We start from the raw sequence: 12,073 nt of genomic DNA, 5'->3' as shown, positions 1-12,073 counted from the left end.
CGTGGTCAACTCATTCCTCGCTCGTCGATACTTGGCCAAATTCTCTCTCGTGGATATGCTCAGATAGTTTTCCCAAGCACTTTTTTCTTGCTCTCTATCGCTTGTTGGCATTTCCCGTCAAACCAATCCTTTCGTGCACTCGAGGTTTCCACACCTAGCACCGCGGTTGCGGTCTCGTTGACGGCCGAGCGTATCCTATACTCCATCCGTTTTCGAGGGTCGAAGCATCTAGCTCCACAGAGGAAGGCAGAGCTTCATCCAGTACGCGCGCGTAGTTTTTGGCAGTTGGCGGGTTGTCTAGTTGCCGAATGTTTAACCGAGGAGGGCGACTTTGTGTCGAGCTATAAACCGTCGATCGCTGGGCGTATCTTTGCTAATGAAGGTTAAATGATACTCCGGTCCCGGGTAGCCAGGCTGCAATAGGCCAAGGATATAGCGCCTTATTTTGCTCTCAGAAAATAGAATAAAAACATTTGAACACATTGATATGTACGACAGAAAAGGCTTAGCTAAGGCTAATGCCAATGCACTCTCTAATCATCTCTCTCTGAGATCCTTTCCAGTGTTGTTAACCAACACATTTCTAAATGATACCTAATAAATAGCGCTGAGCGGGACTCGGCTGTCAGAACTATTCTGATACCCATAGCTGCCGGTTATTTTGTATCGCGCGTGTATTCCGAAATCCCCGTACCGTGTTATAATTACAAAAGAAGATTATTAAACACATGAGATTAAAAACAAGGATAACACTTGAAAATGTCGTATGGTGTGGCGAGTATTTCCGGGTATGATCACGTGAAAGCGCTAGGTAGGGGCTAATGATGGCCAGAGTTATATTGGATGCTTCTTCCTAGTTGTCTTCCTCATTTCGTACCCCGAAGAAAATGCTTCTGTTAAAGCGAAAAAACACAAATAAATTAAATTAGCTGCTATGTAGGTATATTACATAATATGTTACAAAGTAGGTATTAACAAGCAGGAATTTGTAGGTCCCAGACTAGACCTAGCTTTACCGCTGATGGAATCGTCGTGTCATTTTTTCCGCCCACTGTTCTGGATGTGCCACTTTTTTATGGGTGTACATATTTGAGCTCGAATTGCATGTCCGTGGGCAGTATTCACACTTATACAACAGCTCCCCGGTGTGACCAGCTTCGTGTTCCTGAAATTGGTATTCCGTGTTAAAACTTTAGTACAAATGATTTTCAATAAGTCCGTCGCCGTACCTTTAGACGTAGCATCCTCTTGAATGGCTTCGCACAGAAGGAGCACGAAAAGCGTGGTCCGCCCGAGTGAACGAAACGCTTGTGGCTCTGCAGGGACTGCGTGTTGGAGCACTCCTTTGCACACACATCGCAGCGGACCGGCGTCGATCGGCACCGCTTTCGGTGGCTCTGCAAGCTGCGATTGTTTTTCAGCCACACGTGACAGTACTCGCATTGCGCCTTCATTGCCGCCCGACCCTCTTGGGTGTGCTGCTGCCGATGAAATTCCAGTGCCGATTTCAACGGGTATCCCTTGGCGCAGATGTCACACACCCAGCTAGCGCTTAGCCCGTGCACCGTTTGCTCATGTGATTTTAACAGAAGATTTGTTCCGAAGCTGAAAGTTTAACTTTTACTGTAACAAACTGTTAAGTTAACGATCTGATCCTTCAAATACTTACTACCGATCACACTCTTTACAGGCAAACTTCTTCTCCTCCAAAGCCAGATGGTACTCCATGTGCTGCTTCAGTAGGTAATCCTTCCAGAACCGACTCCCACAGATATCACAGTTGAACGGCTTCTCCGAATCGGGCGTATGCTTCCACATCATATGATTCGTCAGTCCGAAGCTGTTCTGGAACGTTTTGGCACAAATCTCGCACTTAAAGTGGTCGGGATTCTCGTGAACGCAAACGTGCTCGAACAGCCGGCTTCGTTTGCTGAATTTCCGAAAGCAGCACGTCGCATAACCGCGCCGCTCGTCGTGCGCGTGCTTATAGTGCACCTCTAGCTTGCTGAAGGTTTCGGCCGAGAAGCTGCACTTCTCGCAGTTCAGTGTGCAGTACTTGCGAATAAGTTCGTCCTCTTTGGCCAACTCTTCCGGGGACTTTCGATGGAATGGTTTCAGCGGTTCGCAGGGTTTTCGAATCGAGCACTCGAGCGGGGCCCCTTCACCTTCCGTTTCGGATTGTTCGTCCTGATGGTGCAAACCATTTCCTGCGTCTGCAGGAATACCTTCTACTGCGCTCATCTGTTCCGGATGATGAGTGATCAGATGCTCTTCGAGACGTTTGCTGTTTGTAAAGCTGAAAGCGATTGTCAATACGTCAGTTTTTAGTATATTTTAAATCAAAATCAGACGCAAACTTACTACTTATTGCATTTCTCACAGACAATATTTTTCGGCTCGACCGTGGCGTGCCAGTTCAGATGACTGGTGAGCAATATTTCCGCCGCAAAGGCCTTGCCACACTGCTGGCAGTGGAACTTTTTCTCCTCCTCCGGTGTGTGGTTGAGCATATTGTGCATTGCAAGACCATCTACATTCTTGAAGCTGCGATCGCAATCCTTACAGTAGAACTTATGCAACGACTTGTGTCGCCGCAAATGCTCGTACAGATTAACCTGTCGCTGATACTTGCGGCTACAGCAAACCACCTCCGGCAGGGTGTTGTGCTGTTTATGGCAGTGCTTCTCCAGCAGCGTGAAGGTAGTGTACAGCTCCGAACACAGAACGCACGACAGTTTGTCCCAGTGTTTCTTTATCAGTGCATCTTTTTCCGCTCCGGACACAGACTTCCGAAGACGCCGCCGACTGCCACCGGCTTTACTCGCCGTGCGGCGAGTTCGGCTAGCGAGAGGCCTTGACGATTCTTCTTCAGAATCCTCCTCATCCTGGTCGTCTTCTTCGAAATTCGCATCATTTTGGTTATCATTCTCATCATGACTCGACCCTTCGGCCTCTTCATCGTCACATTCTTGTTTCAGTTGCTCATCTTCAACGGGGAAAATGTTCCGCTCCTCAACTTGCTCCTGTTGGTCAGTTTCAACTTCCATTTTCATAGGAACATGAATGAATTCCTCCGTAGATTCGATCTCATCTGGTTCACTCTTTTCCACCGGTGGCCACTTGCGTTTACGGCCTCTTTTCCCACTAACAGTGGCTGAAACACAAAATAAAGTGCCATTATTTCCAGCCTCTTCTTTTATATCTACTTTGCTCTCAAATTCCCAATTATGTAGCTCCGCTACTTTGCAGTAAAACTTATTGAAATCATCTATTTTCTCCCAGCAGCTGGTACATAGGACCGCCAATTTAAACTCGTTTTCCTATAAATTTAAAGATATTTCAATCTTTATAGACACATTGCTGTATTATTTACTTACATCAAACCAAAAGTGTCTTGCCAGAATCCGATCCACAGCTTCCGTGTTGGAGTCATCACAGATACGTAAGTAGTTGTCGGTTCGTCGCATGCAGGTGAAACAATCGGACAATAAGGTATCGCTGTCCATCTTCCCGAGGCTTTCACTATGAACTATTTAAATTATTTTGTAACTATCACACCGCCAATTTACAGGACGAAAATAATAAACTAATTTCGTTGTTGCATGCTAAATAGGCTCGCAAAAGTTTCACAGCAAATAACGTAATGTGATGATGATGGGTGGGACGGGGAGTCAATGAACGTAAATCAAAATAATGACCTGTCATCATTGTCGGATTCGTTGTGTATACACTCTTAAATACTTTCCCACATCAATTGGTTGAATCTGCCTTATTTGATCCTGATCCGATTTTTCTAAGTTCATGACTGCCCAAGTGAAGATAGAATTAACAAGAGGGCGAATGTCGCAAGCGTAAACAAACCGAGTGAGGGTTGATTTCCCTATGCTGGTCCAGCAAAAAGTAACTCTCACCCAGTTTGTTTACATTTGCGACATTCGCCCTTTTGTTAATTCTATCTAGAAGTGACTGCCTACCTGGACAGAACAGACGTGGAAGTTAAAGTCCAAACACGTATGTACATGCTACTTTCTGCAGATACTAGCGAAACTGGCGGTTGTGAGTAGTGATGTCCGTTAATCGTTCGATTAATTCAACTAATCGAATAACTATAAAAATATTCGAATAATTTTTAATCGAATACTGGTAGCACGAGTAGTTGAATTAATCCAATAGTTCAAAGGAAATAATATGAATGCGAATAATCCCCGAATAATGCCCGCTAATCGTTCATAATCGTTCGATTAATCGAATAAATGAAAAAAATATTCGAATATTTCTAATCGAATACCACTACTGTGTTACCTGACTCACTGCGCATAGCGTTGTATTCGCGGTATCGTGTTGGTTCGAAAGGTTTCGAAAAATATCGCCCTTGTATCGAAAATATCGTTGATTTTGATCACTAAAAATAACGTACTTAAACGTTATATTGCAAGTGCTAGTAGTACGCAGTAATTGTATTGTGAAACTGAATTGTTATTTATGCAACTTTTTACAAGTTAAATGCAATAACAAAAGCACAACTTATAAAAAATCGGTTGTTATCGATATTAGCTGCATATGCGTTATAAACGTATAAAACGCATGGTGACGTTTTATTTCAATAACACACATATTCGCAGTGAGTCAGGTAAAACAGTAGTACGAATAGTTGAATTAATCGATTAGTGCAGACAACACTCGCCGATTAATCGGTAATCGATTAATTGAAAATTTTGGACATCACTATAGTTGTGAGATACATGTATGTGAGGTGCATGCAGGACTCTATATATAGTCACTCTACTTCCCCCTTAACGACGAAAGTGTTGGCAACGCTGTCATGTGAAGCTGTCACAGTGCGCGATTATCATTGGCAACATTGCTCGCGTATCGGCCTCTTTTCCAGCAGACCCTTGGACAGGTAAGACGTACTTTGTTCACACAGCGCTTCTCCACGTCGAGTGATTTCTACGGTGCGATTTATAATGGCGTCTGGCATGAAACCTGTTATGCCATTGAGTATTCACAGCGGTGACGAGTCCCTTTTTTTCACAAAAACACCCGAACGCTTAGCATTCTGCTTATATTGCTTCTGTGCGAAAACCTTCCCAAAAGAAAAATAAAAGCAAAAAAGACACTATTACCAGTTTTGATCGCCGAATCGTTCGGACTTCCACTTCTGTTCTGTACTATCTGTCTTGCACGTGGCCGCATTGGCCACGTCCTATGTCCGTAAAAAACTGCGGATTCCCCTGCTGCAGTACCCAGGTAACCAATAAGCATTTCCAATGCAATTTAAAAGCAAGCCAATAAGCATTTAAGTTGCCTTAAATGCTACTTAAATGCTATTTTGGCAAAATATTACGGCTAGCCCTCTTATAGTGCTGACAATGCTTATTTGCAACTAGTTACCAACAAGAAGAATTTAAATAGAATTTTGGATGCCAATTTACAACAGTTATGCAGTCAAAAAGCTGATAAACAACAACCTGCAGTATAAAACGCCAGGGATGCTAATAAACAACTGATTTACTGCTTATTTTAATGCTTATTGGTTACCTGGGTACTTATCCGATGACACCAACGATTCGGGAATCCGAGGATATACAAATTGTCTACCACCTCGAACTCCTCTTCATCGATCAAAACATGCTATTGCCTACGGGGAGCCTCATCGCGATCGGTTCCTACTACAACAAGTAGCTTGACGTATTCACCACCAATGGGCCATTTTACGAACTAACAACATTGTTGATACCGTGTACGCCCGTTGGTATGACGTTCTTTAATCTGAACATTTTTAATCTGTATCCCGGTGGTATGAACGCGTTCACATTAAAAACCGATCAAGCGTCATACACAATTGACGTTAAAGTTGACCGGGTAAATTGAAAAAAAAAAAACAAAAAAAAAATAAGGCGTTTCCTCTTGCTCAAGAGATTTGGTAATATAGCTCATATGGAATTCACCTCTCGCTAGCACTCAAAATAAACCACTTTAGTCGAAGCTGCCGAGCCAATTGCCTCTTCTACAAATTGGACGTTTAGAATTCGTGCATATTTGAAATGTTTTCAAAACATTTGTTTTCGTCAAATCAAAACAACAAGTTCATACGGTGCACGTCTTGCGCGTATGTGAAAATGAACAGATTTACCAAATATTCAGATTAAAAATGAACTCGCCAAATCTGAACGAGGTGTTTTTCATATCAGCGGGGGTTGAGTGTATTGATTTCGCTTTCCCGTGGGGTCATCAGGGGATTTTCAAAGTATCAGCTCGGGAAAACGCAATATCAATATCAGCACGTTACCTTGTCACTTGTCACATAAAATGGTCTATATTATAATCTTTGCTTCGCGTTTCTGCTCAATGAACAGCTCAGCAACCTGTTTCCGACAATGTGTCGTCAAAGAATAAGATGGATTGACTGGTTTTATTGAATATCATAGAATCCCAGATATTAAAGCGTGAACGCCTTGTACTTAATGCGGTGTTAAACGGGTGATAGAATAAACCACCGATTTGTCGAAGTCACTCGCTTGTTTCAAATGAGTTCAATAACGTGTCCGATACTCTCACACTGCACTATATCAGCTGATAGAAAGTTATAAACTAAAGGTTACCGTGACAAATTATTACAAATTAAAAAAATCATTTATCATCATGATTTTCCACAGCACTTCACAGTCGATAATAACAACAGTCAATTTTCATCAATTGCACTCAACTCCTAGTTCTTAGCTAGGGATCGCAAGTTGACTGTACACTTTCTGCATTCAACTTACACTTCAAACATGATTATTTAACTGTCTTTTGAATCTAAAGCTTGCGAAGACTGTAACCTACAATCCACGCGGCCTCTCAAGAGAATCTCCCGCTTTGCGCTCATTAAGGCTGTGAACCATTTCGCGAAATTTTTAACTTTTTGGTTAAAATTTGACAGTTCGATGGTTATTTCTCCTTGAGTGGTTAAAATCAGTTCAGAATGTGAACCATTTCATATTTGACGGATTGATAGTTTTTTTTTGCTCAATGAGAGCATATAAGGTGAGGATGAAAATATTGTTTTTTCTGTCCGAGTTAAAATCGGAGGAATTTTTGATGTTCATTTGCTTTTTTTGATAGATAAAATTCATCTCATTTCAATCCGGGTTGTTTGAACAAATTTGTAATGCGATAAGCATCCATACCAATGTAAAACAAATCTATCGAAAAATCAGCGAAACTTGTCGAAGCTCTCTTCCTCACCTGTGCATATCTCATTGGCTCTCAGAACTTGGTTAAAACTAACCATGCTCCCGAGCAGGGTTATTTTCGGAAAACCATCGAACTGTCAAATTTTGACCAAAAAGTTAAAAATTTCGCGAAATGGTTCACAGCCTAAAAGTTAGTCGCCAGGCGTCGGTCCGACGTAAGCAAAATGTTCGTTTATATCGAAAGGCGTCTGCCAGGGTCCGTTAAAGTCCGGCTCTTAGCGCATTTACCGTGAACCCCCGCAAATATGAAGAACACCTTGTTTAGATTAGACGAGTTCATTTTTAATCTGAATATTTGGTAACTCTATTAGTCCATACATTTTTACAAACGCGCGGGCCGCGCAGGCCTTTTGATTTGAAGAAAACCAAAACATTTTGAAAACAATCGTTTTCAAATATGCGCGAATTCTGAACCTCCGGATTGTAGAAGAGGAAACTGGCTCGGAAGTTTCGACTAAAATGGTCCCCGGAGAGAGGTAAGTTTTATATTAGCTATATTGCCAAAGCTGCTGAACGAGAGTCAACGTATTTTTTTTTTTTTTGCTTTTTTTAATTTGCCTGGTACACTTAACCGTCAATTGTATACGACGCTTGACCAGATTTTTAATGTGACTGCATTCATATCACTGGGGTTCAGATTATAAAAAAAGGTCATTCCAGCGGGGGTACCCGGCATGCATAACAGAATTTTACGCTCAAAAACCCCAAGAACTCGTCGATCAGCGTTCTTAATTCAAGCCCGTAAAAGGCCACCGGGTGGATTTAGTGCTCTGCAGGGCGCTAGTTTCTGTAGCCGGCTGCGTAATCAGCCCGACAGCCCGATTCGCAGTTGCAATTCGTCGTCTTTCTTCGCGACTTACATTGTTGTCACATATCACGAAGCGTTCCGGTGGATTACTTCGTGAAACCACTCGCTACCCGCTTTTAGTTCAGCCGGAATGCCATCCTTCCAAGCAGCTTTACCGTTTTCTGCTGTTTACCTCCTTAACTTCCTCTTGTATTGGTGGCTCCACAGTTTGGCCAGCGCTCACAATTCTTATCCTGGTCCTGCTGATCTCCGTGTTTATCTCACCATTCAACAGTTTCTGGAAGTGCTCTTTCCACCCATCTGCTACCGCGGTTGAAGGTTGCCACCACTATCTTTGGACGTTAAAGGCATACCAAAAATCCGGCACCTTAACATTTTGTAGAAACTCCGTGTGTCGTTGCTGGGGAATCTCTGCGCCGGCTCTCTGGATCTTTCTCTATTCTAACGTGTAGCCGCATGCCGCATGAGCATGCGACTCCTGGCTGGTGCTTCTCATCTACTACTCTCTAGTATTCGGCATCGAACCAGCTGTTACACTGTCTTCCACGCGTCGTGCTCGGGCCTACCACCTCTCCCGCTGTGGTTCCTCCACGGCCCCCTTATATCTTCTTCCCTTTCTTCCTGCTATTCTACGATTCGTTAATCAAGCTTTCTGATATATTCCGTTGCCACGACATCCGCTGTCAACCGCTGGATCTTGGAATCAGAGACTATATTTTGTTCCGGAAAATACTGTACATCGATGACATCCAAAAAGTGTCGACCGTCAATCAGGACATGATCGATCTGAGAGCTATAATGTCTATTTTAATGCCTGCAGATATGTTTCCAAATATTCAGACGTGGTAAGCAGGTGCTACAGATGGCCTTTACTTTAAAGATGACCGGGGCACAGTTTATGAGCATCAGATCGTTATCAAATGAACAAATGAAGGCTATATCTTCTAAAGGCAGCACAAAAGAATTTCTCCCTCCCGATCTGCGCATTCGCATCTGCGATGATGATGTTCACGTCATGTTTTGAGCATTCTCCATAGGTTCTCGAGCCTTGCATAGAACTCACGTTTAGCAATAGGCTGTAGTTGACGAATTTATCCTTAATTCTCAACACACATGTACGGTTATCTACGGGTCTGCATCGAATATCTCGTTGTTTTTTCTTTCCCAACACTTGTGAAACCATTTCTATGTTCATTCTACCGTCACTGTAGTAGGTACTTGAGAGAAGTGGCCTGCAATCACGCCTGCAATATTATCTACTGCACGGAACTCCCTTTCTCCTGAACTTGGCCATCGAACTTCCTGAATAGCAGTGATCTCAATTTCTAGTAGTCAATATAGTTCTCGAGTAAGTAAGCCAGCTCGTGCCGGTTAATGCAGAGTTCGGAAATTACAGCTACTGTGTTACCTGACTCACTGCGAAATGCGTTGTATTCGCGGGATCGTGTTGGTTCGAAAGGTTTCGAAAAATATCGCCCTTGTATCGAAAATATCGTCAATTTTGATCACTAAAAATAACGTACTTAAACGTTATATTTCATGTGCCAGTAGTACGCAATAATTGTATTGTGAAACTGAATTGTTATTTATGCAACTTTTTACAAATTAAATGCAATAACAAAAGCACAACTTACAAAAAATCGTTTGTTATCGATATTAACTGCATATGCGTTATAAACGAATAAAGCGTATGGTTACGTTTTATTTCAATAATATGCATATTCACAGTGAGTCAGGTAAAACAGTAGCAAGTACCGTGGACCCGCGTTCGTTTGACCGTTTTTAATCTGAACACTTTAATTTGAACCCCGCTGGTTTGCACGACGTGCAAATTAAAAATGGTTCAAATGTCATTCTCAACATGACATCATTTGCTTATGCAGACAATGCACATAAATACGATTTGTTTGTACTGATCTAGCGTGTTTAATCTATTTCACATTGCGTTTTTCCAATGATTATGATAAAAATCCGATCGGAGAATGAAATATTCGCTGCTTGCAACTGCCAACTGTATCAAACCATCAAAACAATAACAAAGTGCAGGGTGGCCAGTTCACACAAGCTCCAGCATATTTAGGATTGCCAAAGGTGCATTTAGATTGGCTACATGTGGCATGCAACTTTTTCCAAACTGTTGCCCGATGTTTCCAAGCAACATGGCAACGTATCCCGAACGTTCAGGTGGCAACAGAACCAACATTGACCAACAACTAGCTACATACATGTCGCATACTGCATGTTGCATTCCACATGTTGCAAAAAAATTGCCCAGCTTAAACGCACCTTAATTGTTCAAATTAAAAACCAATCCCGTAAGTTTGCATGAGGAATCGTTCAAACGAACGGGGTCCACTGTATCCAATAGTTGCTCATTAATCGTTTCCTTGTTCTTTACTATGTCCTAACACCGATTGATCCGTTCCGTGTTTGCGCTAATTGATATTCCAATCATCGGCGTGTTGTCTTGTCACTTCAAAACCAGAATAAGTTCAATGAGAACAAAATAACATGTATTATATGACCGACTAGATGACCGATATGACCATTAGTTCAAATATTGTCAATTGCAAGGAAAATCGTACCATTCAAAGTGCGATATCGCGCATAATAGTGCTATATTTTGCATTAAATCGTTTCGGTCTCTTCGGCTCACTTATTGCGTGGAATATAACGAAAAAGTGTGCGGAAGATACCGAAACGATTTAATGCAAAATAGCATTTCTATGAGCGATATCGCACTTTGAATGGTACAATTTTCCTTGCAATCAGCAATAATTTAATAAAAATCTTCGCCATTTGTATATGCTTATGCGGGCAAGGGCGAGGTATTCGAGTTGAAGTCCGACAAATATATAGTGAAAGTATATGGGCGAATCACCCTGTTCTTCATTTTGGTAAACATGTCAAAATGCTCGCACTCGCACACGTCTTCTTTGACAGCTTACAGCTTGCGGCGGACATTCTTCGTGGTTGCATATAAATTTTGCACAGTTTCTCGCATTAAATCTCAAGTAAGTACAAATTCCATTGTTTCTGTGTTATCCTTTGCTGGTTACTTATTGCTCGAAGTCTCAACCTGCCTACAATTATGCAAACAAAGGTGCCAGCTGGTTCGCAACAGTTTCAACTTCGATTCTTTTTATTTGATTACATAATTTTCAACTTTTTTCCAGAGATGTCTTTCGCCCTGAGAAGCACTGCTCGCTTGGTCAGCTCGGTCCGGCCAGCCCTACGAACAATGCCGGCTCGCGGATATGCTGACGAAATGGCATTCACACTGGCTGCTGCTAACAAAGTTTTCTACGATTCTGCCCACATCCGGCAGGTGGACGTTCCCTCATTCAGCGGAGCCTTCGGTATCCTGCCTAAGCACGTTCCAACTCTCGGTAAGTTTATCAAACGGCTTCTTTCAGTGTAATAAGTTCTAAACCTGCGTATATTTGTGATTTACGCAGCCGTCCTTAAGCCAGGAGTGGTTACCGTGTACGAACAGGATGGTGGCGTGAAGAAAGTGTTCGTTTCCAGCGGAACCATCACGGTGAACGAGGACTCGTCGGTTCAGGTGCTGGCCGAAGAAGCCCACCCCGTCGAGGATCTGGATGCCGGTGCCTGCCGGGAGATTCTTTCGAACGCCCAGAGCAAACTGTCGTCCGCCTCGACCGAAGTGGAACGTGCCGAAGCGGGAATCGCTGTCGAGGTGGCCGAGGCACTCGTTAAAGCTGCCGAATAAACCACCCCGAACATGCAACTGCCCAACGTTTGCGTGAGTACCCCAATACTTCTGTTCTGTAGATTCGTTTTCCTAAGGTGCAAATTAAGTTACATCTTCGATGAACCGTCAATTGCCGGATTGGCTATTGTTGCGGGATTAATAAATTTGAATTCAAAGTGGAGTAAACAAGCTTAGAACTATTTTGGTGAGTGATATTTTTACTGGCAAGTTAGAGAAATTTCCTATTTTTAAATTAATTTCGTGTTGATACGTTTTATTAAAGTATAATTGGGATAGTGAAAAATTGGTAGC

At 42.5% G+C, this 12,073-nt stretch overlaps 2 protein-coding genes across 2 annotated transcripts; one reads left to right on the top strand and one right to left on the bottom strand.

Moving 5' to 3' along the window:
- Nucleotides 1–1,011: 1,011 nt before the first annotated feature.
- LOC128745174 (transcription factor grauzone-like) lies at nucleotides 1,012–3,588 on the bottom strand. The gene is made up of 5 exons (XM_053842187.1): nucleotides 3,378–3,588; nucleotides 2,362–3,320; nucleotides 1,670–2,296; nucleotides 1,230–1,605; nucleotides 1,012–1,165 (listed from the first exon to the last, which is right to left on the bottom strand). Exons 1-5 carry the CDS (start codon nucleotides 3,504–3,506, stop codon nucleotides 1,013–1,015), a joined length of 2,244 nt encoding a protein of 747 aa, XP_053698162.1. The 5' UTR covers nucleotides 3,507–3,588; the 3' UTR covers nucleotide 1,012.
- Nucleotides 3,589–10,981: 7,393 nt separating this feature from the next.
- Nucleotides 10,982–11,955, top strand: LOC128745085 (ATP synthase subunit delta, mitochondrial). The gene is made up of 3 exons (XM_053842066.1): nucleotides 10,982–11,060; nucleotides 11,223–11,435; nucleotides 11,505–11,955. The coding sequence occupies exons 2-3, from the start codon at nucleotides 11,225–11,227 to the stop codon at nucleotides 11,777–11,779; spliced, it is 486 nt and encodes a 161-aa protein (XP_053698041.1). The 5' UTR covers nucleotides 10,982–11,060; nucleotides 11,223–11,224; the 3' UTR covers nucleotides 11,780–11,955.
- The last annotated feature ends 118 nt before the right edge of the window (nucleotides 11,956–12,073 follow it).

The sequence above is a fragment of the Sabethes cyaneus genome, chromosome 1 (assembly GCF_943734655.1).
Source record: "Sabethes cyaneus chromosome 1, idSabCyanKW18_F2, whole genome shotgun sequence".
In the NCBI taxonomy this organism is placed as follows: domain Eukaryota; kingdom Metazoa; phylum Arthropoda; class Insecta; order Diptera; family Culicidae; genus Sabethes; species Sabethes cyaneus.
Note: the sequence above shows the minus strand (reverse complement) of the source record. Positions and strands in the feature narration are given on the sequence as shown.